We start from the raw sequence: 18,089 nt of genomic DNA on the forward strand, positions 1-18,089 counted from the left end.
AAGGGATTTCAAAGTTTCTTCTAAATATTTAGCCCCTACCCCTTTACCTACCAACACTGTTTACACAACAAACCCACCCCTGTCCTTGTGCCACTGTGGCATCTGATACTGCTACTGCTCAGTCATCATGATTCTCTTTTTGGATAAAAACTCACTTTTCTGACCAGTCCTTTTCAGCTTTCTTCGCTGGTTCTCCTTCCAACTCCAGAATCATAAACAGTACTAAATAGTGGTCTCAACTTTGTTTTTCCTCTCTTCATACTCTCCCTATTGCAAAGCTCTCTCGTGTGTACAGCTTTAACTGCCACCTTCATGCAAATGACACTTAAAACAAGCTCTTTAATCCTGAGCTCTCTGTTTAAATCTAGAGTCACACATTTTCTGCCTTATCCTCCACAGGTGTCAGTACCACACATCTAAAACCGAACACACCATCATGACTCTCCTGAACCTAGAATGCTAAAATAACAACCCCAGTGGGAAAATACACAAAATTAGTATTCCTTTCTTTGGCCTGACAGAACATCTCATCCACAAATGGGAAGAAGTCCATTTGGAAGGCAGATTTAATACTACTATTTTAGCAATAATAAATGTATTTGAAAAAAATTTGGTAATGAAAACTTAATTTCATATGTATAATCTTTATTGATTTCTACATGGAAAAACTGCAACCTACCTCAGATGGTTTTAAGTGGCAATACTATGTAAAAGAAGATAGAAAAAGAGCTTTCTCATAAGAGAAATATTAAAAAGTTAATGTTAGCCATATGCAAAAAACAAACAAACAAACAAACAAACAAAAAAACACAAGAAAAGATCTCATAAATGTAAACACTTACGAAGTCCAGCTAGATAGCTGCTATTATAAATTCTGGTAGTAATTATTTGTTTGAATTTTTTGTTTACAGAAATTTTATCTCCCCTATTCTCCAGAATAAAAAGGAATGATAAATGAATTAGATCTTTGTTTCTTTGCTTTGCTTTCGCTTGTGTCCTGATCATGGAACAGCTCTATAAAGATAAATGAAATATTTTATATGCTTTTTAGTCATCTCAAAAGTACATTTAGATAAAATACAGGTTAAGTAATTCACATTAAAATTTCACTGGAGTAAGTAACTTCTATAAACCTAAGGTAACTTATGTCTCTATTTAAAAATAGTAAATAAATGAGATAAAGATAGCAATTAACACTTTCTCCCCTTTGATCATAGTAATTCAACTTTATATGCTTTTGTTAGTTGGCCTATAATCTCTTTAAAACATCTTTTCCCTGAAAACAGAGGGGACCCTGTGGTAGGCAGCCTCTAAAATGGCTCCAGATGAGCCCTGTGTCCTGATATTCATGCCCTTGGACTAGACTCATGACCAGCTTCTAAGGAAGAGAACAGAGAAAAAGTAATGAGATGCCATTTCCAAGGTTAGGTTACACAATGACTGTGACATACGCCTTGTGTGTGTGTGTGCATCTCTCAGTGCTTGCTCTGGGCGTTGCAAGTTGCCATGTTGTAAACCACCCTTATAAGAAAGAAGCCCATGTAGCAAGGAAGTGATGTCTTTGGTCAATAGCCAGGGAGTTAACTTGGAAGTGCATCTTTGGAAGACGACAGAAGCAGATAGTCCCCTAGTTGAGCCTTGAGACGACTGCAGCCCTGGCTTGAACTACATGCCTTTTGAGGTACCCTGAGCCAGAGGGCTCAACTAAATCATTCAAGGTTTCCAGACTCATTGTGAGATAATGAATGTTTGTAGTTTTAAGGTAATCAATTTTTTTAAATTTTTTTTTTATTAATTAAAAAAAGAATTAACAAAACAATTAGAAATCATTCCAATCTACATGTACAATCAGTAATTCTTAATAACATCACATAGTTGCATATTCATCATTTCTTAGTACATTTGCATCGATTTAGAAAAAGAAATAAAAAGACAAATAGAATAAGAATTAAAACAATAATAGAAAGAAAAAAAAACAAAAAAAACAAAAAGAAAAAACCTATACCTCACATGCAGCTTCATTCAGTGTTTTAACATAATTGCATTACAATTGGGTAGTATTGTGCTGTCCATTTCTGAGTTTTTATATCCAGTCCCGTTGTACAGTCTGTATCCCTTCATCTCCAATTATCCCTTCTCTTTTTTTTTTTTTTTTAATTAACGGAAAAAAAGAAATTAACCCAACATTTAGAGATCATACCATTCTACACATGCAATCATTAATTCTTAACATCATCACATAGATGCATGATCATCATTTCTTAGTACATTTGCATTGGTTTAGAAGAACTAGCAACATAACCGAAAAAGATATAGAATGTTAATATAGAGAAAAAAATAAAAGTAATAATAGTAAAATCAAAACAAAACAACACAAAACAAAACAAAAACCTATAGCTCAGATGCAGCTTCATTCAGTGTTTTAACATGATTACTTTACAATTAGGTATTATTGTGCTGTCCATTTTTGAGTTTTTGTATCTAGTCCTGTTGCACAGTCTGTATCCCTTCAGCTTCAATTACCCATTGTCTTACCCTGTTTCTAACTCCTGCTGAACTCTGTTACCAATGACATATTTCAAGTTTATTCTCGAATGTCCGTTCACATCAGTGGGACCATACAGTATTTGTCCTTTAGTTTTTGGCTGGATTCACTCAGCATAATGTTCTCTAGGTTCATCCATGTTATTACATGGTTCATAAGTTTATCTTGTCTTAAAGCTGCATAATATTCCATCGTATGTATATACCACAGTTTGTTTAGCCACTCTTCTGTTGATGGAGATTTTGGCTGTTTCCATCTCTTTGCAATTGTAAATAATGCTGCTATAAACATTGGTGTGCAAATGTCCGTTTGTGTCTTTGCCCTTAAGTCCTTTGAGTAGATACCTAGCAATGGTATTGCTGGGTCGTATGGCAGTTCTATATTCAGCTTTTTGAGGAACCGCCAAACTGCCTTCCACAGTGGTTGCACCCTTTGACATTCCCACCAACAGTGGATAAGTGTGCCTCTTTCTCCGCATCCTCTCCAGCACTTGTCATTTTCTGTTTTGTTGATAATGGCCATTCTGGTGGGTGTGAGATGATATCTCATTGTGGTTTTGATTTGCATTTCTCTAATGGCCAGGGACATTGAGCATCTCTTCATGTGCCTCTTGGCCATCCGTATTTCCTCTTCTGAGAGGTGTCTGTTCAAGTCTTTTTCCCATTTTGTAATTGGGTTGGCTGTCTTTTTGTTGTTGAGATGAACAATCTCTTTATAAATTCTGGATACTAGACCTTTATCTGATATGTCATTTCCAAATATTGTCTCCCATTGTGAAGGCTGTCTTTCTACTTTCTTGATGAAGTTCTTTGATGCACAAAAGTGTTTAATTTTGAGGAGTTCCCATTTATTTATTTCCTTCTTCAGTGCTCTTGCTTTAGGTTTAAGGTCCATAAAACCGCCTCCAGTTGTAAGATCCATAAGATATCTCCCAACATTTTCCTCTAACTGTTTTATGGTCTTCGAACTAATGTTTAGATCTTTGATCCATTTTGAGTTAACTTTTGTATAGGGTGTGAGAGATGGGTCTTCTTTCATTCTTTTGCATATGGATATCCAGTTCTCTAGGCACCATTTATTGAAGAGACTGCTCTGTCCCAGGTGAGTTGGCTTGACTGCCTTATCAAAGATCAAATGTCCATAGATGAGAGGGTCTATATCTGAGCACTCTATTCGATTCCATTGGTCGATATATCTATCTTTATGCCAATACCATGCTGTTTTGACCACTGTGGCTTCATAATATGCCTTAAAGTCAGGCAGCGCGAGACCTCCAGCTTCGTTTTTTTTCCTCAAGATGTTTTTCGCAATTCGGGGCACCCTGCCCTTCCAGATAAATTTGCTTATTGGTTTTTCTATTTCTGAAAAATAAGTTGTTGGGATTTTGATTGGTATTGCATTGAATCTGTAAATCAATTTAGGTAGGATTGACATCTTAACTATATTTAGTCTTCCAATCCATGAACACGGTATGCCCTTCCATCTATTTAGGTCTTCTGTGATTTCTTTTAGCAGTTTTTTGTAGTTTTCTTTATATAGGTTTTTTGTCTCTTTAGTTAAATTTATTCCTAGGTATTTTATTCTTTTAGTTGCAATTGTAAATGGGATTCGTTTCTTGATTTCCCCCTCAGCTTGTTCATTACTAGTGTATAGAAATGCTACAGATTTTTGAATGTTGATCTTGTAACCTGCTACTTTGCTGTACTCATTTATTAGCTCTAGTAGTTTTGTTGTGGATTTTTCCGGGTTTTCGACGTATAGTATCATATCGTCTGCAAACAGTGATAGTTTTACTTCTTCCTTTCCAATTTTGATGCCTTGTATTTCTTTTTCTTGTCTAATTGCTCTGGCTAGAACCTCCAACACAATGTTGAATAATAGTGGTGATAGTGGACATCCTTGTCTTGTTCCTGATCTTAGGGGGAAAGTTTTCAATTTTTCCCCATTGAGGATGATATTAGCTGTGGGTTTTTCATATATTCCCTCTATCATTTTAAGGAAGTTCCCTTGTATTCCTATCTTTTGAAGTGTTTTCAACAGGAAAGGATGTTGGATCTTGTCGAATGCCTTCTCTGCATCAATTGAGATGATCATGTGATTTTTCTGCTTTGCTTTGTTGATATGGTGTATTACATTAATTGATTTTCTTATGTTGAACCATCCTTGCATACCTGGGATGAATCCTACTTGGTCATGATGTATAATTCTTTTAATGTGCTGTTGGATACGATTTGCTAGAATTTTATTGAGGATTTTTGCATCTGTATTCATTAGAGAGATTGGTCTGTAGTTTTCTTTTTTTGTAATATCTTTGCCTGGTTTTGGTATCAGGGTGATGTTGGCTTCATAGAATGAATTAGGTAGTTTTCCCTCCACTTCGATTTTTTTGAAGAGTTTGAAGAGAATTGGTACTAATTCTTTCTGGAACGTTTGGTAGAATTCACATGTGAAGCCATCTGGTCCTGGACTTTTCTTTTTAGGAAGCTTTTGAATGACTAATTCAATTTCTTTACTTGTGATTGGTTTGTTGAGGTCATCTATGTCTTCTTGAGTCAAAGTTGGTTGTTCATGTCTTTCCAGGAACCCGTCCATTTCCTCTAAATTGTTGTATTTATTAGCGTAAAGTTGTTCATAGTATCCTGTTATTACCTCCTTTATTTCTGTGAGGTCAGTAGTTATGTCTCCTCTTCCATTTCTGATCTTATTTATTTGCATCCTCTCTCTTCTTCTTTTTGTCAATCTTGCTAAGGGCCCATCAATCTTATTGATTTTCTCATAGAACCAACTTCTGGCCTTATTGATTTTCTCTATTGTTTTCATGTTTTCAATTTCATTTATTTGTGCTCTAATCTTTGTTATTTCTTTCCTTTTGCTTGCTTTGGGGTTAGCTTGCTGTTCTTTCTCCAGTTCTTCCAAATGGATAGTTAATTCCTGAATTTTTGCCTTTTCTTCTTTTCTGATATAGGCATTTAGAGCAATAAATTTCCCTCTTAGCACTGCCTTTGCTGCATCCCATAAGTTTTGATATGTTGTGTTTTCATTTTCATTCGCCTCGAGGTATTTGCTAATTTCCCTTGCAATTTCTTCTTTGACCCAGTCGTTGTTTAGGAGTGTGTTGTTGAGCCTCCACGTATTTGTGAATTTTCTGGCACTCTGCCTATTATTGATTTCCAACATCATTCCTTTATGGTCCGAGAAAGTGTTGTGTAAGATTTCAATCTTTTTAAATTTGTTAAGACTTGCTTTGTGACCCAGCATATGGTCTATCTTTGAGAATGATCCATGAGCACTTGAGAAAAAGGTGTATCCTGCTGTTGTGGGATGTAATGTCCCATAAATGTCTATTAAGTCTAGTTCATTTATAGTAATATTCAGATTCTCTATTTCTTTGTTGATCCTCTGTCTAGATGTTCTGTCCCTTGATGAGAGTGGTGAGTTGAAGTCTCCAACTATTATGGTATATGAGTCTATTTCCCTTTTCAATGTTTGCAGTATATTCCTCACGTATTTTGGGGCATTCTGATTCGGTGCGTAAATATTTATGATTGCTATGTCTTCTTGTTTAATTGTTCCTTTTATTAGTATATAGTGTCCTTCTTTGTCTCTTTTAACTGTTTTACATTTGAAGTCTAATTTGTTGGATATTAGTATAGCCACTCCTGCTCTTTTCTGGTTGTTATTTGCATGAAATATCTTTTCCCAACCTTTCACTTTCAACCTATGTTTATCTTTGGGTCTAAGATGTGTTTCCTGTAGACAGCATATAGAAGGATCCTGTTTTTTAATCCATTCTGCCAATCTATGTCTTTTGATTGGGGAATTCAGTCCATTGACATTTAGTGTTATTACTGTTTGGATAATATTTTCCTCTAACATTTTGCCTTTTGTATTATATATATCATATCTGATTTTCCTTCTTTCTACACTCTTTTCCATATCTCTCTCTTCTGTCTTTTTGTATCTGACTCTAGTGCTCCCTTTAGTATTTCTTGCAGAGCTGGTCTCTTGGTCACAAATTCTCTCAGTGACTTTTTGTCTGAGAATGTTTTAATTTCTCCCTCATTTTTGAAGGATAATTTTGCTGGATATAGGAGTCTTGGTTGGCAGTTTTTCTCTTTTAGTATTTTAAATATATCATCCCACTGTCTTCTAGCTTCCATGGTTTCTGCTGAGAAATCTACACAAAATCTTATTGGGTTTCCCTTGTATGTAATGGATTGTTTTTCTCTTGCTGCTTTCAAGATCTTCTCTTTCTCTTTGACCTCTGACATTCTAACTAGTAAGTGTCTTGGAGAATGCCTATTTGGGTCTAATCTCTTTGGGGTGCGCTGCACTTCTTGGATCTGTAATTTTAGGTCTTTCATAAGAGTTGGGAAATTTTCAGTGATAATTTCTTCCATTAGTTTTTCTCCTCCTTTTCCCTTCTCTTCTCCTTCTGGGACACCCACAACACGTATATTTGTGCGGTTCATATTGTCCTTGAGTTCCCTGATACCCTGTTCAAATTTTTCCATTTTTTTCCCTATAGTTTCTGTTTCTTTTTGGAATTCAGATGTTCCATCCTCCAAATCACTAATTCTATCTTCTGTCTCTTTAAATCTATCATTGTAGCTATCCATTATTTTTTCTATGTTTGCTACTTTATCCTTCACTTCCATAAGTTCTGCGATTTGTTTTTTCAGTTTTTCTATTTCTTCTTTATGTTCAGCCCATGTCCTCTTCATGTCCTCCCTCAATTTATCGATTTCATTTTTGAAGAGGTTTTCCATTTCTGTTCGTATATTCAGCATTAGTTGTCTCAGCTCTTGTGTCTCATTTGAGCTATTGGTTTGTTCCTTTGACTGAGCCATATTCTCAATCTTTTGAGCGTGGACAGTTATCTTCTGCTGCTGGCGTCTGGGCATTTATTCAGATTTCTCTTGGTGTTGGACCCAGCAAGGTTGTAATATTTTTCTGTGAAATCTCTGGGTTCTGTTTTTCTTATCCTGCCCAGTAGGTGGCGCTCGTGGCACCCGTTTGTCTGCGGGTCCCACCAGTAAAAGGTGCTGTGGGACCTTAAACTTTGGAAAACTCTCGCCGTCCTGGGGGTTCGCTAGCCGAAACGGCTTGAGCCGGCCCGGGGTCCGAACGCAGGGAGGGTTGCTGGTCGCCGCAGCCAGGGAAAGAGCCCGTCCGAATTTCCTAGTCGGCCCTGGGCAACAAGCGTGGTGGGAGGGCGCCAGCGGCAGCGGCCCGCCCGAGAGAGTGCACGTTCCCCGGGAGTCACGGGTTTGGAAGGGGCCTCCCCCACCCGTCACCGTTCTCCGCGGCCTGGGGGTTTCCGATCCAATTCTCTCAGTTGGTCCGGGGGCTGCGCGTGGTGTGGGCGCCAGCCGTCTTTGTTTCAGGGGACCGCCTCTCCAATTCTCCCAGCCGGCCCGGGAAGGGGGAAGGGAGTAACTCCGGCCGCTTGCCACCCCGCCCGGTAAGGCCCGCGCGCCTCGGCGATCTCACCCGAGCTGCTTCTCTCAGCCAGCCAGCCGTTCCAGGATGGGGTACGCTGTCTTTTTTATCTCTGTTGTGGCTTTGGGCGCTTTCTGTATCGTTTCTACTCCCCTAGTAGGTGTCCTGGAGAAGAAACTAAGATCCGCGCGTCTTACTAAGCCGCCATCTTCCAGGAAGTCCCCTCAAGGTAATCAATTTTAAAGTTATTTGTTACTCTAGATAACTAACACAGATCTATTCATGTTTCTTTAACATGTTTGTTTCTTCCTCTTTATTTTCCCTTCCCTTCCTTACTTTCTGTTTTTTGTGCATCTTAATTAACATATCACATAGCTACCTCATTCTGTACTAGGCCAGGTTTCTTTTTTACCTGAAGCTCTGCAAATATCTGAAACCTACCTCTCTCTGAATCCAATTTGCCTGGCATTATCATTTGGACCAGTAGGAAAGAGAAGCTTTCACCAGTGGTGGCATCTGATGTACTTCTCATTAGCCTTTCTACTGTCTCTTTCTCTGCAGAACTACTCAGCAGTGAAATTAAAACATTTGTTAACTTGATTGCTCAGCAGTGGCACTATAGGTGACCATCTGGGAAGAGAAACAGGGGTGGGCTGATGAAAGGGCCAAGAGAGTACAGTCAGCTGCCTTGACAGCCCTGGTCTCCACTCTTTCTTCTAGAACCTACTGGGGACCTGCATCAGATCCATCTTTATATCTGTTCCTCCATCATCCCCCTAGGCTGCCTGAGCTCCACAGTGCAGTAAGCCCTCTTCTGAAATAGTGCATTTGCCTAAACAGAAGGGCGTCACATATTGCAACATGCTGGGGGTTACTGATTGCTACCATGAAACAGAACTCCAAGAACTGAACCAAAACAGAGTTTGTCAAAAGCCTAACTTCTTTAACCACATATTTGGACCTCTTTGAACCTTAAAGTTAAAGGTACTAAATTCATGTCAAGGCATGCCAAAGCGTGGTCACACAAGTAATCAACAATTTTACCTATAAGTGATATATAGGTCAATATATTTAAAGAAGTGACAGTTTCCTTTCCCTCTACCATATACGAAAAAAAAATTAACCTTTCCCTTATACTCAAGTCTTTTAATTTAATTTACTTATTTTCCCACTTGTCTGCCTACTGTCCTCTGGTTTGTTTGGGTTATGCTATATTCTTGTTCTCTCATGCCTGCTCTGAATGCCAAAAGCCAGAAGACAGCCATAACAATCCAGACCACAAGAGCTCAACACAGCCCCAGCTACTACGCATTCTTGCCATCTACTTTACAACTCAGTCCAATCCTGGGAGGCTTTGCTACTCCTACTCTGGCTGGGAGTCAAAGTAACTTGGCCAGTAAGTAGACAGGTCTGGAACACCGTATTCGTTCCATAGACCTGGGACCCCTTTCACCCAAGTTCTCTCTTCCTGCTTTTGAATGCAACCAACCCATTTATACTGGATTCTATTGGACTTACCAGAATCAACATCACTTTGAATGGATGGTATTTAGATAATCTGTAGCATTTTTTCTTAGCCTCAAAGATTACTATAGAGATGGTCCATAATAGGTGCTCAATATGTCTGCTGAACTGAATGAAATTTCTTTCCCTTAAAACTAATAACCTTTTTATTTATGGTTGCATATCTTAGACTTAGCAATGAACAAAGAGGAGATTTAGAAAAACAACTTATTTTCATCTCTCACAGACTTGTAAATGTATCCTATTCCCTCACTTTTCAAGAGGGTTACCCAATGCTATCAATGAACAAAGTCCACAAGACACAGACTTGTGCTTCTCAACAAAGAAGAATTGCTTGGAAATATTTGGTTCACTAAAATATTGCTTGGAAATATTAGGTTTACATAGGAGAAGAAACATGTTTACCCTTGAAATAAGACTTAAGGAGAAAAAAATGCTACTAGGTGCTCAGCATTAGGAGTCTTGCTAGAACTTTGGTGAAAAGTGGATCAAACAGTAAGGACATCAATAGTCAAATTTATTCTAGTCAAACTGTTATATACCCAATTAGTTAAAAGTAGGATGTGGTTAGGAACAGAGAAGCAACACTAAAGTTATAGAATAACTGAAAATAAGTATGAGTCTGGGTTTAAACGACAGTTTTAGTCAGTTCAGCCAGAAAGTATTGTAGATCAGTATCTCGTTTTCCAACTGGTAAGGGATATTACACTAAAATAAAGACAGGCAGAAGACACTTTCCTCTCCCTGCACCCAAGAGATTCCTCCTTAATCAATTCTGGCTTTGGTTTCACACAATTCAAGCAGCTAAGCCTCTTCTCATGTTCCTGCAATCACTGCACAGGGAATGGCTTTGCCATCTTTCAACAATCATTGCAGGAAATAAAATAATCAGGACACCGGTTCATGGTGTCCTCCCTAAACTCAATCTTGGCTAGCTGCACAGCCCACATCTGGTGTTTCAGGAAAGGAAAAGGTTGGGCTCTCTCAACCAGAATACTGTATCCTTCACAAGCCTTAACAAAAGCCTCAAGATTACACACCCAGAAGTAAATGCTTTTTAATGTTAAGTTGCCTCAAATCATGAGTATGCTATAGTAATTAACCAACTATCAAAAAAAAAAAAAAAGAAAACAACTTATAACAAAACAAAAAACCCCACCAAATTGTTCAAAGTTCTTTGGGAGATAAAAATACACAAACAGAAAACAAACAAGGAACCTTCAAAGCTGTAGCTGAAACTTAGAATAACGCTCTTCCAAATGAACAGTTCTTAAATGCTCTCATCATTGAAACCTTTTGGTGACTCCTGTGCACACTTCCACCAAAAAGTATTCACGTGTGTAGCAGGATTTCTTTGCTGTCAAGACACTATGAGGATAGGGATCAAGTCTAATTTATTTTTATTTTCTTAGCAATCAGCTCAGGGCTTGGCACACAATATCTGTTCAGCAAATATTTGCTGAATCAAGGCGGAAGCAAGGAGAGCACCTGGGGAGAACAGTTAATCAGCGGCCTTTTCCTGAGCCCCTAAAAACATTTAAAGGTGAGAGCACAGACACTGTGACATCTCCACAACAGATTACGGAAAAGCATTCATCAGTCATCATCTTCTCTAGCTGTGCTTCTCAAAACATGGGCTACATATATAAAGATATCAACTCATGGACAACTTGTTTAAGGTGTAGATTCCTAAATTCTACCACAGACCTACAGAAAAGGAAATGAGGTCTGGAAGTGTACATTTTAACAAACATATCAGATGATATTTATATACACTGAATGGTCATTCGAGAGACAGGATGCTTCCCACTAGCTCCATGCAGTTCAAGGAGTTATTTCCAAGTGGATGGTGACACCTATGAAACAGTAAACCATCTCATAGGTCAGGCATCGCACTAGGACATTATAAGGCATAAGAAAAAAAGTGAAACTGGTAACCAAGTCTAAAACAGTCGAATTAACATATAAATAAAAATAGCAGTTGCTATTTACTGAGCCCTTCCTATGTCCCTGACATTCTATTATGTGTTTTACTTAAATAATCTTAATTTTCACAATGACCCTATGACATAGGTGACAATATCTCCATTGTACAAATTAGGAAACAAAAGCATTCAGCCCAAGGTCACAATGCTAGAAAAGGTAGAGATATGGATAAATAAATTGTTGTATATCCATACAATGGAACCCTATTCAGCAATAAAAAGGAATGAACTATTAATACATGTAACAACACAGATGAATCTCAAGATAATTATGCAACCTAAAAGAAGCCAGACAAGAAAAATACATACTGTATGATCTCACTTTTATAAAAGCCTAGACAATTCAAAGTTATCTATAGCGACAGAAAGTGGATCACTGGTCAGTCACGTGAAGATAAGCAAGTGGAAAGGGGCAAAAGGGAGAGATTACAAAAGGCATGAGGAAATTTTTAGGGGTTATGCAAGTTTACTGTCTTGATTGTGATGATTTCAGGGATATGCCAAAACTTATCAAAATGTACACTTTAATATATACAGTTTCTGTATGTTAATCACACAAAGGATAAAGCTGTCCGAAAGTAGAGAGTGAGAGTGAGATGGGGGAGGGGGCAGAGAAATGAAGAAACTAATAAAGTGACATCTCCCTAACTCTATATTTAATCTTATGTTCTTAACATATCTTCTCCCTTTTTCTTCCTGGAGCTGACAGATTTATTATGGAATACAGTAGAATCCATTTTTAAATACAACCACCAGTGGTTCTCACTCAGACCTCAAACCCAGGAAGAAATAGCATAAGCCTAAAATGACCACCAACAATGAATCAGTGTTTTTTCAAAGTCCTACTAATATTATCATCATCAAAAGATTAGAACAAAAATTGGGACAAAAGAAGAAATGCTGAATGAATGAGTGTAGAGCAGATATTTCTTGAACATGAATCCCTATTACATGATGGACACCTTTAGGCACCAGTATTATAAAAAACTGTTTAAGCAGGTATGGAGGAGTATTGAGAATACTCAATAATGTGAGTAGTGCTGAGCTAAGAAATGGTGTTGATTCTCTGTAACCAAAGGAGAGAGAGTCTTAAGAGGAAAATAAAGAGGTGTGTCTGTAAGATATCAAGGTAACAAGCCAATGACCAAATTAAGAATTGAACAGTTAGGAGAACATCCAAGTGCAAAAATATAAAACCATGATATCCTTCAGCATAATGGGTAATAAGAGTACTTTAAGAAGGTTTTACAACCTGAAATCTCCCTGAGAAAGTCATCAGGGTTAGCCCAGCCTTGTAAACAGCTCATCTCCCAGGAAAACAATTTACAGACAACTGTGGATTAACCATGGTGAAAATAAATACTACACATCGAGTTTGTTTTTTTAAAAAGTAACTTTCTATGAATTAGGAAAACATTTAAATATTAAAAGGCATTTATCATTTGGAGTAATAGGAACAGGAGACACTAAGTTACCTACAACAACATGGAAGATGTCTTCACCTTCTCTCCACCAATCAGATGGACAAGCCTACTGAGGAGTCCCCTCTCACTCTGCCAACAGCCTCTCAGAAGGGGAAAGCATAGAAGGGAGAAAGGGGAAGGCCAAGGGGCATTCTACCAAGGCCAAGGAATCTCATCTCCTGCAGGGTCAGGGCTATGAGGGAACACACAGTTCTCAATTGTGTCTCAGTTGAGATAGTGAAAGAAAGAAAGGTCAGGTGAAAAAGAGATGACCATCTGGCAGTTTTCTGTCAGGCAAGTCCTAAATGTTTATATCTAAGAGGTATCAATACTTTTCATCCTACACAGTATAATTCAATGTGTAAGAGAATAGCTCTAAAGTCAGAATGCTTAGGTCTGAATTCAACTTAGAACCTTTTAATTCTGCACTGGGCAAGTTACATTGCCTTTCTGAGACAGTTTTTCATCCATAAATAGTAACAGCTTTAAAGATTTTTGTGAAGATTAAATGAATTAACAATGCACCATGCTCAGCATGGTGACTGCTCAATAAACCTTCAGTTACTGGTCTGTTTTTTCACAACTGAAAAGCTTTTTTTTTAAATTAATTAATAAATATTAATTTGCCTCTGTGAATAATTTATAAAGCTTTACATGCAAAATAATGACTGTATTAAATTTAAAAATTGCATAACAAATTGATACACTCACATGGGAAAATACAAGTTACCTAGTTGAGATAAAGTTGGATGGGTCATTGAACCCTTCATATTCTACAACTGGACTAGTTATTTCAAATGAAAAAAAAACTGACTCAAGATTAAAACATACCTGGATTTACGTAACTAAAATACTAATTACATACCAATATATGATGAAAAAATACCTTTTTTATCAAATTATGGAGCAGTATATGATGCTATTGTTTTAATATATCTTAAAATGGTTACTGCAGTCTTAAAATCAAGTGCAATCTACTAAATAAGTTTATAAAATGAAACCTTTTTTTTCTTTTTTGTGAAAAACAACATATATACAAAAAAAGCAATAAATTTCAAAATACATCACAACAATCAGTTGTAGAACAGATCTCAGAGTTTGGTATGGGTTACAACTCCACAATTTTAGGTTTTTACTTCTAGTTGCTCTAAGACACTGGAGACTAAAAGAAATAATCAATATAATGATTCAGCAATATACTTGTTTGTTAAACCCTGCCTTCTTTGTATAATTCCACCATCACCTTTGTTCTTTCTTCTACTCTTCAGGGGTATTTGGCTATGTCCATTCTAACTTTTTCATACTGGAAGGGACTGTTGATAATATGGGATAGGGGGATGGAACTAGTACATGTTCTGGAGAGGCTGGCCCCTCTGCATTTCAGGACTTTTCTGGTCCAGGGACCCATCTGGACGTTGCAGGTTTCTGGAAAGTTACTGCAGTGTATGGAACCTTTGCAGAATCTTATATAACACCCTAGGTTATTAAGCCCTTTTTGTACCATGTTTTTTTTTAATATTTGTTGTTTTGTTTTTGTTTTTATCTCTAATTTCAGATTTGCGGTTATTCATAACTACTTTCTGCCTCACTTTATCCTTGATCAATCAGGAGGAAATGGTATATTCAATTAGGTATCCTAGATCACAACTGGTGGTAAACTGGGATTTGTCAGGTGATTAAAATATAACTCATTTTGAAAATATCTTGCCCAATATTTTTGTAAGAAATGTTCTTTAGGGAATAAATGCCAAAACAACAACAAACTGAAACCCTAGGGTAATTTGTATTTTCATATTTCTGCCCCATCTGGGAAGTAGATATGGTAACCTGAGGACACTAAATAAATAAACAAAAGAGAAGTAGGAAATTTAAAAAAAGGAGGTACCTACCTCCTTCTGTGGGCTTTTAATTTCTGAACATTCCTCTAGTCTTTTCAAAACATCCTGGGTAACTGAGAGTACATCTGAGAAGATGCTTTCATTTTCCAGAAGAAAACCCAGCTGGTAGTGTCTCCTCTCATATTCTGAATGTTAAAAAAAAAAAAAAATCAGCTGTTCATTACTTGAAGTGATTAAATCAATTTTAAGCTGTCTGAAAACCTTCAGCTCAAATACTACACTTAACTAATATCTAGCATATCAGTTATAAGTATTAGACAACATGCTTCTCAGTTAGCTCACTGTGACATACTTGGTTTGATTAAAATAATGGATAATTATTAGAAATGGGGCATCACTGATAATAACAGATGGGACAACACTGTTTTTCTGTTCTGTAGTTATCTTCAGATTTTCACACTCAAAAACACAGACACTTTCAAAAGAAGACTAGCCCAGTAGTACTGGATTTTGCCGAAAATCCAGTGGTCTTCGGCAAATTTATCAATGAAACCAAAATATTTATAAAGATCACTGTGTCAAGCAATTGGCAATGGAAGGATAGATTATAAAGCAACTATTAAATGAATATTACCTTGTTCTGTGCTTACATTCTTTGTCTCACTACAAGACTGTACAATAACAGAGGGAGAGCAAATTTCAGCTGTGTTAGGGGTCTCCACTGGTGCTTCTGTATTGCTCTGAATCTCCTGGGCAATGGGAGAATCCACACTCATCTCTTGTGCAACAGTTTGGACTGCTTCCTCAGTCTCAGCTTTCACAGGACCCCCTTGAAGGGCAGAAACCTGCAGGGGGAAATGAGGCTCTCCAGCAACCTCTGAGGAGAGAATTTCTATTTGAGGCTTCTCTGATTCCTTCCTGAATGACTCTGTGGGTGGCAGAGAGACATCCTTCACCACCTGACCCTGAACAGAGCAGTTTACAAGGCTGGTCAGAAGATTTTTACAACTAACAGCCACGTCAAACATCTGGAGACTGTCGGCTAATGAGATGATTTTGGAGAAGTTGTGCTTGCCCACAGGTAGTTTGCCAGTGTACATCATTTCTAATAAGAGAGCAAACTCCTCGGGGCTCACCACAGATGCATCGATGGAGATGGTGTCTGTGTTGTCCAGCAAGGTTTTGAACAGGAGACTGGCTGCAGCCAGGACGAGTTTGTGGGCCCTGAAATAAATGGAACCAATGGAGATGGTGCAGTCACAGAACTGCTGCTCCTTGCACAGAGTGTAGAGCTGCTGCAGCAGCTGCCGGCTGTAGTTGGGGAGCTCCATCACTTCAACTCTACCTTCAGGACTTTTCTTCTTTCACAGTCCACTTGGTGAGGGTCAGAACTAGAGAAAACTGAAAAATACCATGTTAATACTTCACAAACACACAGGGAGGTGCATGAATGAAATGCTAAACAAACAAACACAAAAGAGAATTCACTCATTCACACAACAAATGCTGCTCAACAGGAGGGACACTGTTCATGTTTTACCAAATAATGATAATGACAATGACCATCATGTACATAACTATATGAACAGGATTCTGCTTAGTGCTTTACATGGGTGATTTCATTTAGTCCTTATAACTCTTTGGAAAAAATACTACATTTTCCTGATGAGACTAAAGCTTAGAGGGACTAACAGAATCTGCCTAAGGAAAACAGCCATTAAATGGCAGGGCCATTGCTCACTGATTTCACAGGTGAACTGCTGCTATGTGCTGTTCTTGCCTGCAAGAAGCTCTCATTCAGCTAAATGGAGGAGACACATATACAAACAAATACTTAGAATACAAGATGCATCTTATTTAACCCATTCCTTTGCTAGGTCCTCTTCATCACTTTGGTCTCTAAACTTTGGAGTGATTCAGGGCTCAGTCATCCCACCTCTTTTCTCTCTCTCATCTGATCCTATGGCTCTAAAATATGATCTAGAGAGGAGTCAAGATGGCAGTTTAGCAAGGTGTGGGATTTAGTTTACCCTCCAGAACACCTACTAAATAACCAGGAACAGTACAGAACAGTTCCTGGGGCCATGTCAGTGACCAGACAACACAGCGTACCCCAGTCTGGACCAGCTGGTCAGGCTGCGAGCCCCCGCAGAACCGTGAGTTCCACAAGCTGCAGTAGCCTGCACCCTTCCCCCACAGGCTGCTTCCCAGAGGGGAAAGGAAAAAGACTTCATCAGCAGCAGGGGCTGAGCCCAACCAAACACCAATTGTGGAACTGATTCACAAATTCTGACTACTAAAAATAGGCCCCCAGCTCAGCTGAACTTAGTCAAAGTGGAGGTCGCTGATTTTTGCCCGAGCACTAAGGGGGCAGGGCTGACGGAAAAAGAAAACAAAACAAAACAGAGGTTTTATGGCTGTGTTTCTACAGAGGCTTGGCTGCCCTTGGATAGAGCGGCAGGGCTTCTTAGGCTGCAACTGCCCCAGGCATAGGCAGAAACAAGCTTCTTTGACAGCTTGTATGGAGCCTGTGCCTTCCCCAGGGGAGGGGTGGGGCCCAGCTCAGGTGGAATTCCTCCCTCAAGGAATTCAGACCCCAGGGCTTGGTAATTTGAAGCCATTAAAACCAACCTACAATCTCTCCTCTGTCTCCACCACACCCCCAGCAGGGAGAGTCTGCCAAAGTTAAAGGTACCGCATCATCTTATGCTGGTGGGACCTGCAGGCAGACAAGTACCACATACTGGGCAGGATAAGAAAAACAGAGCCCAGAGACGTCACAGGAAAGTCTTTCAACCTGCTGGGTCTCACCCTCAGGGAAAACTGACGCAGGTGACTCTTTCCTCCTGACAGGAGGCCAGTTTGGTCTGGGAAAATCTGGCTGGGGTCTATAATACCTAAGCAAACCCTCCTAAGGGTGGGGGAAAAAGGCACCATACAGGAAGGGCAAGAAACAAGAAAACAAAAACTGAAAAATTCTCCTCTGTTAAACAAAACCTAAGCTAGTGGTTCAGAAAAAGCTGAACTGAATGTCGAAGAACAGACAGACAACAAATTCATCCAGCAAGAAAACTAAAGGTAAAAGAAGTGAAAACAATCTCCAGAATAAACTAATTAAGGTAATTCAATGCCTAGATGCCAGCAAAAAATAAGAAATCACACTAGGAAAACTGAAGATATGGCCCAGTTAAAGGAACAAACCAACAATTCAAATGAGATACAGGAGTTGAAACAATTAATTCAGAATGTACGAACAGACATGGAAAACCTCATCAAAAATCAAATCAATGAA

The 18,089-nt window shown here is 38.4% G+C and overlaps 1 protein-coding gene across 3 annotated transcripts in view; it reads right to left on the bottom strand.

The window, feature by feature from the left end:
• Positions 1-18,089, bottom strand: part of ZBTB40 (zinc finger and BTB domain containing 40) — a 120,493-nt gene that overhangs the window by 26,796 nt on the left and 75,608 nt on the right. For all 3 annotated transcript variants that reach the window (XR_013171209.1, XM_077150921.1, XM_077150922.1), the window contains exons 2-3: positions 15,432-16,198; positions 14,849-14,982 (exon numbers count right to left, since the gene is read on the bottom strand). Coding sequence is in view for 2 of the 3 variants with exons in the window: in XM_077150921.1 (XP_077007036.1) it covers positions 14,849-14,982; positions 15,432-16,128 (831 nt within the window). In the remaining variant the exon portion in view is untranslated. The remainder of the gene's footprint in view (positions 1-14,848; positions 14,983-15,431; positions 16,199-18,089) is intronic.

Source organism: Tamandua tetradactyla, chromosome 2, assembly GCF_023851605.1.
Source record: "Tamandua tetradactyla isolate mTamTet1 chromosome 2, mTamTet1.pri, whole genome shotgun sequence".
Taxonomy (NCBI): Eukaryota; Metazoa; Chordata; class Mammalia; order Pilosa; family Myrmecophagidae; genus Tamandua; species Tamandua tetradactyla.